This window comes from Bidens hawaiensis, unplaced genomic scaffold (genome assembly GCF_021521415.1).
Source record: "Bidens hawaiensis isolate Kalapana, Puna unplaced genomic scaffold, B.hawaiensis_p1.1 tig00001685_1, whole genome shotgun sequence".
Lineage (NCBI taxonomy): Eukaryota > Viridiplantae > Streptophyta > Magnoliopsida > Asterales > Asteraceae > Bidens > Bidens hawaiensis.
The window spans coordinates 41,243-60,380 of record NW_027491095.1 but is presented as its reverse complement, the minus strand read 5'-3'; the positions used below and the strand labels follow the sequence as shown (position 1 = coordinate 60,380).

General features: G+C 35.1%; 1 protein-coding gene and 1 long non-coding RNA gene across 2 annotated transcripts; one reads left to right on the top strand and one right to left on the bottom strand.

Moving 5' to 3' along the window:
• Positions 1–9,193: 9,193 nt before the first annotated feature.
• Positions 9,194–10,663, top strand: LOC143590687 (uncharacterized). Its single transcript, XM_077071094.1, has one exon. It carries the CDS (start codon positions 9,334–9,336, stop codon positions 10,315–10,317), a length of 984 nt encoding a protein of 327 aa, XP_076927209.1. The 5' UTR covers positions 9,194–9,333; the 3' UTR covers positions 10,318–10,663.
• Positions 10,664–13,039: 2,376 nt separating this feature from the next.
• On the bottom strand, positions 13,040–14,316 carry LOC143590681 (uncharacterized). Its single transcript, XR_013145516.1, has 2 exons — positions 14,051–14,316; positions 13,040–13,821 (listed from the first exon to the last, which is right to left on the bottom strand). It is a non-coding gene; the product is annotated as an uncharacterized LOC143590681 (long non-coding RNA).
• Positions 14,317–19,138: the final 4,822 nt, after the last annotated feature.

Below are 19,138 nucleotides of genomic sequence, written 5' to 3'. Positions count from 1 at the left end.
ACACACACTTTATCTAAGCAAAACCCCTCCATTTTTGAAGCATCGTCATGCCATGTTCAAACTGTGACTGCATGAGTTGCCTTAGAATGTCCACATGGCATGCCTCCGTACATCTTCATCCAAGACTACATACTGAGAACGGAACTTATCTAAACTGAACGCATGGTGATAAATCTTGTGAAGGATATAAGCTTATTTTGATCACACACAACAATAAAAGTTGAGGCTCTTGCTAGTTGACGCATGTCGCCATTAGCGAACTGGTTAGGAAACTATTATATAGTAACTGGTTTTTCTTAACTAAAACCCATTCAACAAAAGAAACATTTAATTATCAAAACAATACTTGGTTATCTTTATGGAATTTGTCTTACACGCATATGAAACAATTGCAGTAATTTACTTAAAAAGCTTATGCCATAAAAGTTATAAACAGAATACATTGTACAGATTTATATTTTGGATAATACCGGGCGTGTGAAGGCTGCTCTAGCTGGAGCCTGGTCCCATGTTATTCGACTAGCAGGAGGACGAGTGAGGAAACACATTGATAAGTGATTGAAATGGCATCCTTTTCCTTAGACTAACGGCCAAATAATCCAAATGACTTAATTTGGAGCTAATTTGAAAGATAAGACATTCGTAATTGGAGTAATTGGCAAAGAGCTAGAATTGTTGCTGATCCTGCGGAGCATACCCAAAGGTTCAAGCCAGATTGTAGGGCGAGAAGTTTTTTTCTTTTTTCTTTTTTTTTTCCCTATGAGAAGCTCTACAGCACCCATGATTCCCAGTAGTAAGTCATCGGTATATCACGCTTAACAAATCTTTAAACATAAACTGGACATAACTTTCACTTTGTTTGGAGTTTCACAAGCAATGAACAAAAATGTTTCAACGAGCCAATTCACGTGATAAACCATCAGAGTCAAAAGGAAATGTATGATTAGTTTGTTGGTGCATCCATAAAAACAAAGCATGTCAACCTATGAACTGTAGTGTTTTCGTGATTGCTTGATATCTCTGATAATCTGTTTGTTGTTGGTGTCCATATATGATTAGTTTGTTGGTGCGTCCATAAAAACAAATCCATCTACTTTTACAACACACATAGCCTCAAGTGTATTTTTTAACGGCGGCGATCGGTGTATTTACTGTATATGGTTTATACTATATAAGTTCTATAATTGTTATTTGAGTCAAGGAAAAAAGCCAAAAACAATTAAAGTAGGTAAGTTTGACCAGCTGACCAAGATAAGTTAATTGGTTTGAGTTCCAAGAGATAATAAAGATTAAAGAATGACGCTTGGATTCATCTATCAAAGAATTATTCATGCCTGTTCCCAAAAGATACGAAAAACTAACTAATCTTTTTATTTTTAAACTCTTATACACTAGATAAATAACTGAAACTGATTCAAACTGAGAGTATGTATACATATAAATAAAAAATACACACAATATATATGTATGTAAAAAACAAAGTTTTATTTTTTAAATTATAATACACGGGTTGATACGGTTCTAAACTCCGAAGTTCGATTAGAAAACCGAATTTGGAATTTGAATTTAGTTTGGTTTGAATAATGAAAGCGCCTAGACTAAATGTCATGATTATTTTGGGTGTATATATATATAAAAACAAAAACAGCTTATCAATGATATTAGTTCACCACATTAAGCTTGGCAATTTTATCAAAGTTTATCAAAACTAAAAACTATAATAAAACTTCATTTCTAAATTAAAAAAAAAAAAAGAGATTACACAAACAGTGTGATATTAATCATATTATATTTTAATTATTTCAAATAATTAGAAAACAACAAGAGGGGTTGTACTTCGAGTCTTGTTTGTGACAGAATATTATGTGCGAGTCAGGCAATCAGGGTTACCGGCACTACCTGTAATCGCAGACGTTGGTAGGCTTTTGCCAATGAGTGTATATAACCCCGAGTGGTTGACTTAATTTGTTAGTCGTTAAAAAAAACAAATAAACAAAAGAAAAAACAAGAGGAGTCGTGTACATACGTGCTCAATTGGTGGCTCCCCCAGATTGGAATCGACTCTCCGATGCAAATCCTAAACTTCAGCACCAATATTATAATTTATAATTTAATTTAATAGACCTTTTTTTTATTACATTATTCCTTTAAAAATATGTTTTTTTAGTGGAGTGCAGTTACCTTACTAACGAAGTATGAGGTATGCACTAATGTTCCATGAAACGTAAGCCTAACAAAAGTTAATATTCATTTTTGTTTTGTTTTATTGAAATAGTGGCTGGGTCAGGGACAGCGTTGAAGAAAGGACAAACAGAAACACACATATTCATAAACTTAACCCATGCATGGAGTCAAAATCAGATTTTGCATCTTCCAGTTGTGTTATAGTTTGGTCCATGCAGGCAGGCTGCTACGCCTAGCCGCCACTTTTTCCCCCCCTCCAGGCTCCAGCTTATCAACTAAGAAACATACAAAAATTTTACCATGCAATAATTATAAATTATTCACCAATTTTACATCTATGAAGTTTGTATTTCCAAAAGTATTTTTTTAATTATCTACTTCAATATATAATTCTTTTGTGTATCAATCGTATATTCATTTTCTATCTATCGATCGTAAGTTCATTAATTATTGTATAACAGCTTTTTCACGTATCTACTTTATTTTTTAATACATTCAAAAGAGGATGGCGACACAGCTTGTTGCCCGCTTACCTGCCTCTTTATTGTAATTGGATCATTTTATTTGAAATGAAAATTTGTTCCTTCATTTAAAAAAAATACATTCTATATTTTCTAAAAAGTGGATCGGATTATATTGGATTATATACGAATAGATTTATAATGATTAATTTATGAACAAAATTTGTTTTACTATATATACATCTTGATCATACCTCTTAACTACAAGCCTTTTGATATTTATAAACATAAATAGATACTTAAATTTGCTTTATGAATTTAAGTACTATAGAAAATACCATATGGCATGTTACGTATCAATGTCTATCTACGTCTATGAGTCTGCTTTCTTTCTATCCCATTTCGTCCTATCAGAGATATGCTAGATTGTACACACATACATATATTTATATGCATGTGTCACTACAAGAAAATATGAGCTTCACCAACGAGATTCCGTCGGTAAATTAGCTTTGTTAGTATATTTGCCTCGGGCGATGCTCTTTCCGATGTATTATCGGCGGATATTTCCAATGGATCACTAAGAGCCACTTTTTCTAACGGATTATCGATAGACATTTCTCTGGCCCAGGTTTGTTTATTGACGGATTAGCCCTTGGTCCGTCAATAAGTTCAAAACTTAAAAAAGAAATAAAATTTATAAATCATCTAGCAACAAAAAATAAATAAATTCGTAAATTACATTTAATTCCCAATATATGATTACAAATTATCCATTTTCAACTTACAAGTTACACACTTATGGCCTGTTCGTTTCAAGGATTTGCAAGGAATTCTAAGGAATGGGATTTTAAATCCCATGAATTGATATGTTCGTTTCATTAAATAAAAGAATGAGAATGGAAACTAAATCCCATCAAATCCCATATTTCATGGGATTTTAAAATCCCACCTATTTGAAAGGATTGTTAAGGATTTTCTTATTAACAATAAAAACCCCTTCAAAAAAAATTCAAAAAAATTAATAAAAAATTCATAAATCAAAAACGAAAAATGTAAAAAAACTAAAACGTTTCCGCCTTTGCCCTCGTTCTTAAAAAAAACCAAGAATGAAGAAGATTCCAATTTCAATACATATTAACCAACCAAACACATGATAGAGATTCTCAAGCATTTCATTCCATTCCAATTCCAAATCCTTTAAAAAAAGTCCGTGAAGCGAACGCGCCCTTAATGTATTCGTCACCCTTCATCTATTTCCAGTTATTTTCATATATTTTCGGTCCTTTTCTATTTGCTTCCATATAATTTCTCTACCTCTTCCACGCCCAATATTAGACTCTCAAGTGTCTTTCTATAACATTGTATTTAAAGGTTCCTTCTCGAAGAAAGCTTAATTGGAAATCTCAATTGAAGATAATATTTGTCTTTGCTAAGACAAACACTACTAGAAAACTGGGGTGTTTTCTACGCCACTTTCCGTCGTATACGCGTAGGAAAGAGTGTTTACCTACGTATTTCCGACGGAACCATGCAGTAGGAATTGACCTCGTCGGAAAACCTTTTGTTACGCTTTTCCTACCAATTTTCCTATGTGTTTCCTGCAAAAAAATTCCGTCACAAATTTCCTACGCATTTCCAACAAAATTTTGTTTTAGAATTTTTAGACTTCTTACATAATTCCGACGGATCCTCTTTTTTTGTTTTTTATTTACCTACGCATCTCCAACGAAATCGGTTTTTTTCATTACTTTTTTCCTACGCATTTCTAACAAAACTCTATTCTTTTCCAACATATTTATAATATATTTTTGAAAAAGGTTATAAAAAATCAATTTTTAACCTGCTAAAAATTCACAATATAAATATTTCAAAACATAACTTTATAAATGTAACCAAACACATTAACATAAATTCAAAACGGGTTTACATTACCAAACATGCACTAGTAAGTTATAAATCCAAAATATTGCAAACTACAACTAATTACTACCGACCTTAAACTTTCTCATAAACTCATCAAATTGTTTTTGCCTCCTTTCTTCTTTTTCTTTAAGTTCTTTTTCCATTTGTTCCATTCGTTGCTCTCGTTGTTGTGCTCGTTCTTCCAACTCGTTTCTTGACTTCCTTTCATTTTCTAGTTCTTTTTCCATTTCAGCTATAACTTTTTGAACCTAAAATTGTTAAAATATTAGTATCATAACTAGTAAAGGTAACATGTGAATAAATCAAACCCAAAAACATTGGTTTATCTTGGTTAATTGGAGTGTTCATGTTCCGGTTTGTCATTTTTCAGATCAAACATTTGGTAACATTTTTTTCTTAATAACTGATATCAAACCATTGAAACCTTAATGCCAAACTAAACCGAGCATGTTGTATCCAAGTGCAATACTTTGATTACTGAAGTAAAAATATCATTGTTTTTAAAACCGGACTGGACCGGCCAGTCCTGCGGTTCAACCGGGAATCGACACCTTAGCTCGGCCAGTCCTGCGGTTCAACCGGGAATCGGCACCTTAGCTGGGCCGAGTTGTGAAAAAGAATCGGTACACAAATTAATTATGAGAATATTAATTAAAAATAACCAATGCAACTTCCTTGAATTGAACTAGAGACCTGATTGTTGAAAACAAGTGATCAAGTCATGTGCACTAGCAACATTTTTGGTTCACATGTAACTATTTATATATTATTATAGATATATACTCATATAGTCATATGTAAACTAATGATAAATACATATAATATATATAAACAAGAATAACTTAATGTGAAAAAATGTAATTTACTAATACTGAACTATTAATAAGTTTATAATTTGATTATACTATTTTTGTTTTCTTATTTTCCCTAAACATGATGATTTTTTTATTATATTTTACATGTATATTTCTAAATAATTAATAATGTTATCCGGTTCTTAATCCGAGCCAACCGGTCCGACCAGTGAACCAGTAGCGTGTCCGGTTTGATGTCCGATCCAGTTATGAAAACATAAGTAAATATGATGTATCCATAGTGCAATACTTTGATTAAATAAGTAAATAATACCTCCTCTTGAGACGTTAGGGCACTAATATATGATGCAGATATGGAAGTTGTAGACGGTGTCCCAGTTACCAAGAAATGAGGATCCGCTGATCCTATACCTAATATCCGACCCCTGCTACCTCTTGCCGCTCTCGCCCACACATCATAATCATCCGGATGCTCATTGAGATCTGGTCCGTGCAACTTGATCATTTCAGTCTTGTATGTTACTACATTTTAACAAAACAAAGTGATTGTTGTTGTAAAAGTTGATAGTAGGCTAAACATGATGGACCTGAACCCGAACAGACCAGATTATATATTACACCTATAAAATAAGTATGCAATTTTCATTCAGATTTTCAGTCATAAACTGAACCAACCCGATTATGTGTATACCACATGTACCGAAAATTATAGTGTTGGCAGATTTTATGTTTACCAGATCAAGCAAAATGAAATTCGAAACGGTTTTTTTTATTTGCTCGCCCCTAGTTGATATGTTATACCTAATTATAAAAAAACGAAAAATGTTAAAGATAACTTACAAATGCACGTTCTGACTTTTCGGTACAAAACTCAAATCCCACAGAGCTATTAATGTTGAGCTCTCACGCCCAATACTTTTTTTTGCTTTCTTTGCTGAGGTGGGTATCTAAGAATACTTCAATCCACTTAACCTTTCGACCATGTTGTTTTTCCTAATAAGAAGTAATGTAACAAAAGTTAAAGCACAAACAATTATAATTTTTGACCTAATTTTTTAAAATTAAATTTACAAATATAACTAGCTTACCAAGCGGATGCGATGTTCATCAAACCCTATAGAACCGCCCGTATGCCGAGATATATTGCCATCACTACCCTCTTTTGTGCGATTGTCTCTCCCACTCGCGGACTTCTTTAGCCATTTTTCCGTGTTCCAACCCTATAAAAAGAAAAAAAATATATGATACATATATAGGGTAAAAAATTAAAAATAAACAATAATGTATGAACTCCCTTACCAAACACAGTTTCTTCCATATTCCCCGAGCCACATAATCAGGAGGAAATTTGCAAATAATGTCGAATTTATGTTCTTTGTCCCCAATAATATGCCAAGCTGCCTTGGCTTTTTCTTTAGAATTTAATCTTCAATCACTCATGATGTCCCTAAACCGACCCTTAATCACATTACAAAGTTTTAGTTTTAGACCCAAAATCCAATTCAAATCTCTCACGGGTTATTTGAGTTTGGGTTGGGTTAATTGGGTATCCAAGAAAACAAAAAAAGTAAATAAAAGCTACAATGCGAAAACTAAAGCAACATATTATTCTTTACTCGTCATATAATAACCAAATTATAAATAAACATAACCCGGATGTATAAATTTAGACATGGTGACCACAGTATCACGCCAAAGAACAATTTGTTAGGTATCTTGTGGAAATGAGATGGTTGGGTTGTTGTTAGACGCTCTTACTTCTTAGGGGTCACAATGGGAAAGTCAAGTGGAGGTAACGAGTCCTGGTGGTGGCATAAGGTTGTCCAAGACATGATAAGGAACAAACAAAGAAGCGTTAGGGAGCTTATGAAGTGCACAACCAAGGAGGAGTGAGTTAGATTGATGGAGACTTACAAAAATGCCAAAAGAGAAGCGAAGAGGACAGTGCGAGAAGCAAATGAGAGGGACCATGATATTTTTAAGATTGCCAAGGCTAGAGAGGGTAGAAAGCAATATCTAGAGGCCGTGAATTTTATATAGGATGAGGATGGACAAGTTTTAGTAAAGAAGTATGACAATAAGTTGATATGACAAGCAGAATTCCACAACCTTTGCAACAAATGGGTTTACCAAGAAGCAAATAAAGGGGAACGTGATATCAGTTAGTCTAAGACTAAGTATATTTACTGCGACTGTGGTTGGGTAAACAACGATGAGGATGCCCAAATCACAATTGAAGGCCAAGTAATCTCGCAATCAACCAAGTTCATATACTTAGGATCATTTGATCATAGTGATGTGTATATAGATAGTGACGTAGACCATTATATCAAAGCATGATGGTTTAGATGGAAAGTAGCCACAAGGGTATTGAGTGGCAAAATATTCCCTACAAGATTAAATGGGAAATATTACAGTGTTGCAATTAGACCTACGACGTTATACAGAACAAATTGATGGACATGCGCGTAGGATTGAGGTAATATAGACATGAATGTGTGGGCATACGAGATTTGATAAAATAAGAAACATGGTCTTCTGGGAAAGACTATGTGTGGCTAGCAATTCCAACGAAACTGTAAATATAAAGATTTTTATAATTGTTTAATAACAAAATACGAATTCGTAGGAAATGCATCGGAAATTTCTACGATATTCCGACGGAACCGTAAATGGTTACCTATAAAAAGGTCGCTAATAATAATTATAAAGATTTTTTGTATCTTTTTGTAGGAAATATGTAGGAATTTTTGACAAAATTCTGAAGGAACTATAAATTGGTATTTATAAAAACGTTATTCAATAAGATTCGTAGGAAATGTGTAGGAAAGTCTGACAGAACATCTATTTTGTCGAAAACCGTTGGAAATTTCCTACACATTTCCTACGCATATTTTTCTGTCAATAAACTGTAGCAAATTTGTAGGAAAATTTTGGGGTATTTTTTCCGTAGGAACTTTGTTAGAAATATGTCGGAAACGGTGTTCGTAGGAAATCCGTAGGATGTTTATGTAGGAAAATTGGCACTTTTCTAGTAGTGAAAGATGTTAACTTTATTAAGTAGAAATGTTACCATGACGATATTTAGAGGCAAAAAGCTCAATGGGATCCTTGATCCTCCTCCACAAGACATCATAAGTGTTATAGATTCAAATTTTAAAAGAAACCAAAAGTTATGATTAAAAGTTTGAAGGTTAATTAATTAGTTCAGACTAACACCAGTCACAATGTAACAAACAAACACGTACAATTATCATACATACATATATCATATTTTACATACACATGTATTACGTACATAGACATATCATACATAATATCATAAATCACTGATATACGTGTTCTATAAACCTATCTGAAGTCGCAAGAAGTATAATCCAGAATTCTCATATTTATTAAGTTGTTTACCAATTTGATAAGTTATAAAGATGGGCTGGATTTTAAAAGTCTCCCTTTCCAATGTGATTTATTTATCTTTTAGAAATTATGTAAAATTGCTTGTATTATTTTATTTAAAAATATACTTGTATTAAACTTGACCTACCCGGTTAAGTATCAACCAGACCAGTCGCGCATGGGAAGCATATTGTTTGTAGCTGTACTATTCTAGTTCTAGTTAGAATTAAAAGGTGTCTGGGATAAAATTAAAAGATGCTTGCTCAGTAGGTTAAGGTTATCCAAGACACATGTCACATGACAATGACACGACCCAACACAAACTTAATGCACCAATCTTGTTACCCATGTTTCTTAACTATCCAACAATGCTCTTCATTGACCAACAGTGCGTATATAATTATATATGTATATATATAACAAACACCACCGCCTCTTTCCACCATTTACCATCACCAACCGTCATTCTCAACCTCTCTCTTCTTACTCTCTCTCTTCCACCTTAGGGCTTAGGTTTTATCGCCACCTCTCTCACTTTCTTTAAAGCAAAAATGGACACAAACAATGATTCCCATCTTCCCACCATCTCTGACCCTCTTCCACCACCACTCACCACCACCGATACTCCGTCAGTGAACATTAATAAAAAGTGTAAAGGCAAAGGAGGACCGGATAATAATAAGTTCAAGTATAGAGGTGTTAGGCAACGGAGTTGGGGGAAATGGGTAGCGGAGATTCGGGAGCCGCGCAAACGTAGCCGCAGATGGCTGGGTACGTTTGCCACGGCTGAGGACGCGGCTCGAGCTTACGATCGAGCCGCGTTGGTTCTTTATGGTTCCAGGGCTCAACTGAACCTCCAGAACCCATGCAGTGAGGGAGGTATTAATAATAATAATAATAATAATAATAATAATAATAATAATAATAATAATAAAACTGCACTCACTACATCCACTTCTGATGGAAGTGGTGGATCCTCATCGGCTTCTACAGCGCCGACTTTCCGGCCGATACTTCCTCGGCCGGCTGCTTTTAATCTGACATTCTCAAATTCACAAACGATGCCGGTTTTGGGTAATTATATGCCTTACCAATTTTATAACCCTACCGTACAACATGGTACGGATGCTGGTGGTAATATAGTACAATACTCTTTACAAGTTGTACAACCACATCCGTACTTGCCCTACATGGATAAAGACAGTTGTACTACAAATCCTAGTACTACCTCGTATAATCCGAACACAAACCCTAACCCTAAAAGTAGTATTTGTCAACAAGAACAATTTAAACCGCAGCAAATGCATGAAGAGATTAATTCTTTGGTGGGTTCGGTGGAATCAAACTTTTCACATGTGTCCAACTCGATGGAGAAGATGGTGGTCGGAGATTCGGTGTCTGATCCAACTATGGTGGTTGGCGGTGGTCCTTCTTCGCCTTCTTTTTGGTCTTTGGCGAATGACGATGACGAGTACCCGCCTCCTAGTATATGGGATTATGATGATCCTCAATTTGATTTTTCATTTTTAAAGTGAACGATACTCATTTGTTTGGTAGTGTTATCGTGTGTGTGATACTTATTTGGTTAGCTAGTAGAGTGATTGTTATTCGATTCGAGTTTGAAGAAACTAAAGTTAATTCAAGACGAAGAAGCTATATATATATTGTGTTTCAGTTTGCAAACTGTTGGTTTGATATCATGAGCCAATATTTGTGATGATCAAGAGTTGGGATGTAGCTGTGTAAGTGATCTTGGCCGTGAAGATTTCATATATTCATCTCATTGGTAGAAAATAGTGTGTGGACTATGTTTTTACCAAGTGAATTAAATTATTTATATTTCCAAGTACTTGATTTTGATTAGTTACAGAAGTTAAATAACGATATATATCATGTCTCTTGGTTTAATTTTCTTAATCATTTTTCAAGACTGCTTTTTACCTTTGTTTCAATTCCCACACCTTCTTTTAATCTCTAAATAATAAAATTCAAGCATATGTAACTAGATGGGTGTATGAATTCTGAATTTGATACTAGCTAGTATATTATGTGGAATGATTTGTTTGATTTTTTGATATTTTTCATTTAGGCTTTTAACGTTAACTAGTACGGTCAGTGGCCATATTTGGTCTAGTGGAACCAACCCTTGTGATCCTACATTTAGGCTGAGGGGTGTGGGGGGCGCGAGAGGGGCGCGAGTGGGGGCGCCAGCCAATAATATTGTGACGTGTGGCAGAGAGAGAAACCTGATAAGATGGGTGTTGGTTGTGGTGCTCGCGCCCCGGGACATGGTGTGGAGGGGCGCGAGAGGGGGCGCGAGCGGTTTTTTTTTTATTTTTTTATAAATGTATTAAAAAAACGTATTATTAAAAAAAACTCATAAATTATTTAAAAAAACACACATTAATTAAAAAAACACATTAATATCTAAAAAAAAAATTAAAGTACTAAAAAAAACATTATTCTTATTCTTCGGCTTGGTCTTCTTCGATCAACCTCTTCCGGATACGTTCCTTTTGTTTTTCCATCAGCATTTGGTCGACCGGATTTAGGTTACTGAAGTCTCTTGTAAGGAAGTCCAAATCTCTCATTTTTTTTTCCTTTTTGTCATTAGAGACCACCTCCATGGTTTTGTTGAATTTATTGAGGGATTCAACAAGATCGTTGATGTTTACGGCTTCCCCCTCAGCCGGTTTTTTCCCCCTGGCGTCCCTTCCCAATGGCCGCCGACCTCCTCGGCGGTGAAGACGTTTCCTCCCCCGCAACGTTTAGGTCGAATCCAACCCGGCAATCCGACCCGGCGGAAGTGCTATACGCTCCAGACGAACTAGTTTTAGTCCGTTTCGGCCCTACTTCCGCATCAAGGTCCGGCGCCACCAGCTCAACCCACTTAGAACACCTTCTCAACCTCTCCCACACCTTTACACCGTCCCACGTCTTCACCGTCCCATACCTCCGCAGGCACTCCTGCTTCCACTCTTCGACAGTGAAATTATAAACCACAAAACTTTTGCTCTCTTCCCAATAACAGGGATGTCATTGATGGATGGTTGAAATATTGTCTGAAATATGGGCTCATTGGGCTATGAAAAGACATGTCACTGAGCTTGAAGGGTCATTGACTCATTGCCCTTCGGCAAAAAAGTTAACTAGTATGCCGTTTGTTTCAATTCTAGGTTTTCTTTTGTGTTAAACTTTGTTTTGGCTTGAATATGCGGGGTTTGAACTTTTGATGGAGTCCAGTGTGTTAATTTGCATTCCATGCATGGTTCCATACTTGCATTTGATGATCGATGAATGTGGTTTGTGATGGATCGAGGTGATATGGTTGCATTCCAGCTAGCTACAATTTCAAAATTTGCATACAAAACCAAACCGGTTGTGTTGGATGTGCTCGGTTGTATTGTAGGTCGGACCGGCCAAAATGGTTTGATATGAAGGTTTTAACCATTTATTTGTTTAATTATATGTTTAAATGAGATTATCTCAAACTGATTAATTTTGTAGGGCTAATATTCTATATTACTATTAGGATTGCGTATGTCTTTCTATTTGCTAATAGTCGGTGTATTACGTATCTCAATACGTTTATTTTGTACCCATGTTTCGTAAACTTGAAGAAATTGGGACCCTATAAAACATCAACTCTTTTAGAAAATAAAACAACACTCTAGGAAATAAAGAAACTCTCTCTACCACCAACTTCACTTTCTATCTTTCTTTTGGTTTTCAAACTAAGATATGAGATCTGAGTATTGTTAGTGATATCCCTAGGAAAAAAAATAGAATGAATCTTTATTTATTACAATATTGTGTCTTGAAACTTATTGAAAATTCAAAAAAGGATAATATAAATATTATATGAATTTGTTTCTAATTGTATTATATTGGATTTAAAAAATATATTGAATTTTAAAAGGATTCTTATTTATACAAAATTGACACTTAATTAAAAGTTTTAAAATTTTATATAAACAAGATTTTAACCCCCCGCGTTGCTGGGGCGGTTGATTATCAGAAACTATAACAGATCATTATCATAGGCTCATATACATTATCCTCATAGCATGCCACATGGAAATCTAGAGGACCTATCAACATATTTAAATAATATCGTATAAATGTATATCAAGGTGGTTTAAATAAACCAATTTAGAATATTGAATACGTTTTAAAGAAGCTTAAAAACAGTTTTCTAGCCAAAATCAACTCATAACCATGTACTTGATTGAATCTGCCATATATGAAAATAAGTGATTGAATTTATGGTTTTCTCTTTAAGAAATAAACATCTTACAGAAGTCAACAATTTTAGTTTGACTGAATGGCAAAACAAAATCCAAACATTAACACTAATACGACACACACATAATTGCTCACAAATACGTACCTATTTGTTCTTCGGTCTTCACCAACAAAACTGATATGCAAATATTGTAACTATCAATAATTCCTTTGTAGAAAGTCAAGTCAAGTCAATGAAGGCACCGCTTTGAGTTTGACTCTTTAGATAAACCGTAGCAAGGTTTGACTCGTTGGAGATAAAACATAACCCGTAAATTTTCGATCTCGGTTATCTTTTATTGCTGGCAGGTATACTTGGATAGTTGATATGGTTTATACAACGCAACAAACTTAAAGAAAATACCCTGTTTAGATATTGGTAGTCTATATGTGTGTATCAGTTGCGTTTAATGGCTTATACAGGACGACTATCAACTGCTAGGTAATAATAAGCAAGCTTTTACTAAATTTGGCTCAGAGTAGTTTTATCATCAGAGCAAGACAATTACACCGCAACGGCTGCAATGAAGGTTGCAAGTGGAGAACTAAAGATAAATCTCACATTTGCCATCCTATGATATTGCCTTGCCAAGTTGCGAAGAATCTCAATCTCAACTCAATTAAAATATATTCATAATAGCCTTCGATTCATGTTTTAAAACCATGAATCGCCTAAAATCGAATTATTAAGCCACATGAAAGAAAAACCTAGCTTTGGTTTCATGTTTTTAAACCATAAAACACCTCAAATCCAACTGCAATACACATATAATAGATCAAATCATCAGAATAAAAGTTGCTCATGTTCAACAAAAAAAGCCCAAACTAAACTCCGGTAAGCATATAACACATAAAAAAATCAAAACCCACAAAAGCAGGATCTGTACAAAGCTTCAAAAAGCCCCAAACAATTCATGTTTTTGAAATCTGAATTACTAACAACCGAATCGAATGAAGTTCGGTGGGGTAATTTAAGAATCATACCTAGTATTGGTGCTGGAAGAAGAGAGGCATGATGCTTAACAGAGCTAGAGCTGGCGATGGTAACGAAACGCAACCACCGCCACCCTGAGCACTGAACCACGACACTCTCTCCGTCTAGCGCCACCGAGGGTTCCAAATTGGAACCCGACAATGCCACAACCGAGTTAGTATGAAAGAGACTACCATTAAACAAACATACCGTCGTCGTTAGGTGCCACCGAGGGTTCCGAATCGGATAACGAAGACGCCACAACCGACGATAATCGGAACCCGGCAACACCATCGCCATCTGGCTTCACCAACGATGAAGTAAAGAGATATTAAATTGTTAGTTTTTGATATATATATAATATTGTATTAATTTGTTTATTAGTTTTATGATATTTAAAAAGCCGTATTTTTAAAGAATACTGAATTACGTAAAAGAATCATCCTTTTAGAAAGGTTTTCTAAAATAAATGTATGTGGAAAGTCTTGTGTAATCCTCTTACAACGCGGTCAAATTTAGTTGCTAAGAGATTGATATACCGTCTAATTTATGTCCCTAGCTTGTGTAATGACGGCTCAGACTCTATATTTCTCATGTTTTTGGTGATTGTTGTTTGGTAATAAGATTTGAGATATCAGATATGGTGGAAAGGTGGCTTTTGTGAAAATATCTATCTTGTGATTTCCTTCTAATTTAAGGGATTGGCTCGATAATTGTTCGTTAAGTTCGGCTAAGAAAGAGGTCTTGAGGTTGATTATTTTTGTTGCTCTGTGAGCTGTATGGAAGCTTCGAAATGGCCAAGTTTTTGATGATCTGGCACAAAAATTTGTCGTTGATTGATCGATGATGTTGTGTATTTATCTTATTTATGGTTTTCGAGTAGAAAGAATACATGTAAAGTAACTTCGACATAGTTGTTGTAAAACCCTCTTTTATTCATATAATTGTATTTTGTTCTTACGCGTCTAACGTCTTGCTAGTGTGTGCTTGATAATATTTTGTGTCGTTTAAATAGGAAACGCAAGACATACTTTTTACTAAAAATAACGTCATGTCAGAGTGATACAACGATATTATGTCACAACCACGTGACAATAGATTAAAACGTACTTTCAAAGTTTCAAGGGATTATTTCAAGGGATTAATTCTTTCATAAAAAAAACATAATAAAAATACAGGTCTATTTTAACTTGATACAAATTTTAGACGGCATTGATTTGATACATTTAATTGTGAAAGAAAAGAATATTAGAATCAATTTCAATACATTTTTTTAATCTAGCTTTATCAATTGATCAACTTTTAAAAGTTCAACTTTTATATTAAATTCTCTAGGGTAATTTATATAAAACATCAATTCATTATCTGTTAAGGTACGTATCTCTACTTGAGGCATGGTGATAAGAGACTTGTTTTCTCCAATGAAAACTCAAGTTCGATTCTCACTTGTGTCGTTTTGGGTTAGATATTGGCTATTAATGATTTGAGTTAGGTTTTGTGCAAAGGTTGTCGGTTTAAACCCCAAGTCCACCCGTGTGTTTCGTCCCACCATGTGTTACGTTAGAGAGTTATGCTCTTGTGGTGAAACAACGACTGTTAAGTGACAGTCGGCGGTATGGTTTTCCGGGAGAACGCCAAGCCAAACTCTGAAGCTAGCGTGAACCTGATTAAGACAACACTGTATAGCCAGGGTAGGACAACGAGACTCTCTTTGAATAAAAACAAACAAACAAACAAAATTGTTAAGGTACGTTGAAATTATGCATCACTTCAAATGCTAGTTTTTAACTAATAAAACATTAAAACATGTGAATGCAAATCCTAAGAATAAAACTCTTCTATTGAAAAAAGAGTGGATCTATGTGGTCCCAAATGAATTGGACCTAGCAAAATAAAAATTGGGATAGTATATTTTTCTTTACCTTTTATTCTCTTTATTATTACTTCATAAGCAACGAAGAATATTGAGATATGTAGAGGTCCAGAGAGGGGTTGTTTTGTGGGATAAGACTATGTGTGGTTGTCTCAGATCTTATACAAGGCTCAGCTGACGTCTAGGACATGATCTTTATAAGGTCCCGGAACATTTTGAAAGAAATTAGATATATAAATTTATTTTACCTTAATTAGTGAATTGTACTTTAAATGGTTGAAAGAAAACCAACACGGGCCAAAAGTATTAATATGAACTAGTCCTTTAAATATTAAATATCTAATAAAGTTTGTACTTACTAATGAAGTATTACAATTATTGTTGATCTTTTAAAAGTTTTATATAATGGCCATTTTTTAATACTAGTATTTGATACTCGAAATCTCGAATACATCCCTGACTAGAAGGAAAGAACGAACCTTCTCATAGTGGGATGTTATCTTTATCTTTCTTAGTGAATTGGGCTAATCTTAATGGACCGAGTTGGGTTAAGTCAGGCCCTGCTAGACTAGGCCTTATACAAGTACACTCTCTAGTAAAGAGTAAAGACACAAGGTAGGCCCAGTATGGGAATAAAAATTGGAGTGGTTATGAAATATGCGTAAATTGAGATTGGATCCTGATATACATATATGCTTCTATGATTAGGCTGATTCCTCGACGTTAGGTTTTGGTTCAAGGGGTGATTAGACCATCCTCTATGGTGGGGGGCTTCGAAGCCCCTCCACCGTGCCACGTCAGCGTCACGTAAGCACTGAGGGCATCGAAGCCCCACCCCAAAGATATCCCGCTATGGTAGGGCGCCCATTATATACATATATACATATGTATGTATGTGTATGTGAGAGATAGAGAGAGAGGGCTCCACCATCAAAGCCCCTTCCGCGCCCAGCGTTGCAACCACCTTGAGCATCGACGCCCCACCACCAAGGGCGCCCCTTAGTGGTATTCCGAGCCCAAAGGCGCCCGCCACATCACCTGACCACGCCCCATAGCGGGTGGTCTTATATCTCTACTGCAACCCCATGCATTGGAAATGTAAATATGTGGATTTTATGTTTAAGGCTAAGGGTAATGGGGCTTGGTTGAGCCCCAAGTGAGCCAAGCAAAATCTGACATGTAGGCGTTGATGTGACACATGATCAAGCCTCTCAACCAAGCCCCGAAGGGTGTAGTGGTCCAGGTGAGCTTGATTGATTTTTTTTTTTTTGTTATATACACAAATATAAATAAAATACTTCATTAAAACATAAATAAAAATGAAAATAAAAAGGAAAATAAAAAGAAAAATAAAAAAGAAAATAAAAAACTACATATAAATAGCACTTTTATTTTTGTGTTGCCAATTCCTTCCGAATGCGTTCTTTTTCTTCCTCCATTAGCGTTTGGTCGTATGGCGGTAGGTGGCTAAAGTCAAACTCTTGAAACGGTTTCTTTTGTGTCGAGCTTCACCAATCGAGTGTATGCCAATTGACAATTCCTTAATTTCTTTTTTATAGTCGCCATCAACAACCGTTTTTTTCCCACGATCCCTACCCGGAGGGCGGCTACAACCTTGGTCTTTCAAATGACCTTCGGACAAGTTTAGGTCGAAGTCAATATGATTCTCCGACCCGCTCGAAGAGACGTATGTGCCGGACGCACTAGTTTTTGTACGTTTTGCCCCTTCACCAAAGTCCTCCGCACATAGTTCAATCCATTTCGAGCACTTTCTTAACACCTCCCACAAGTAGCCATCGTCAAACGTCTTCTCCACCCCATACCTCCGCAACACCTCTTGTTTCCATTCATCACAAGTGAATTGGTAAACCGCGAGATCATCAGACCCACTCGGCCGCATTCGGTTAGCATTGCGGTTATGTATGTTGATAAACAATCCTACATATCTACGAGTATCGGTCCACCGACCCGATATCATATTATCGGTACGAGCCCTACTCCCCACTTGTTCATAAAAACATTCCCGAACCTTGGCCCAAAAAACTCGAGCTTTTTGAAAGTCGGCTACAAAATAAATAACAAAAAATGTAATAAAACTTCTCTTCTTTAAAGAAATATCAAACAATAAAATTCACGAAATAATTTACCCGCGTTCCGATCTTGGGATATTTCAATCCAAGCTTTCGCCAACGCAAGCTTCTCTTCTTTAGACCACGGAGTAGTCTTCTGCTTCTCCGGTGCCGAGGGACCATCCGCTTCGCCGGTCTTCTTCCCCTTCTTTTTGTGGGATCGTTTTGCCGGCTCCGGTTGTGTTTCCGGGACCAAAAAATCAGGTTGTGACATCCCAATGAACTCTTGAAACGAATCGTCGTCCATGTAGTTACATTCCTTGGGAAATTGAGTGTCGTTGATGTTGCCCCAACCCGACATGGTTTGTAACTTGATAAATTCTTAAATTATTAGAGAGAAATGAAATGAAAATGGTGTGTTATTGTTATAAAATGGGGTAGTTATTTATAATGTGTTATTTAGTAAAAAAAACAATTTAAACTAGCCAACGAACTAGTTTTTTGAACCCCAAAAGCCCAACGGCTATTTTGTGTCCCGTGACCACACTCACGCCGCCCAACCGCGCCCCGGCTCACCGGACCGGTGTAGCGGTGTTCGCGAGCCACATCACCGGCCACCTGGACCGCGCCCCCCCACCCCCCACTACCCATAGTCTAATCCTTTATACATATTTATACATAATTCAAGTTTTTATTTATTTATGTATAATGTGTTATCTGGATAGATTATCTACTAATACTTATAAAAGAAATTAATTTTTGATACATGGCATTCTAAGATTAATTCTAATTATCAAATTCCCTTCAAAATCATTTCTCTTATATTAAAAGAAAATAAAAAAAAATATTTTTCAATATATAGCATTGATTATAAAGTCAATATAACGTATTAATTGAATTATTAATTCCATAAATTATATTGTAAACATACTTAATATAAAAAAATATTAATATAATAATTACATGTCCTAAAAGATGTTTTCTTTAAAATTAAAATATATATAAAAGAGTTTATGTTTAAAGTTTACACTAACATTCAAATTTTGAGACATCTAAGAAAACTATAATAAATTATTTTTTTATTTTTTATTTATACAATATTCAATATTTAATAAGTCTTAAAATTTAAATAATATAAAGAGACTTAATTATCTTTT

What these genes read in the sequence shown, in the direction of transcription:
- LOC143590687 (XM_077071094.1), top strand. Translation starts at nt 9,334, where the DNA reads ATGGACACAAACAATGATTCCCATCTTCCCACCATCTCTGACCCTCTT.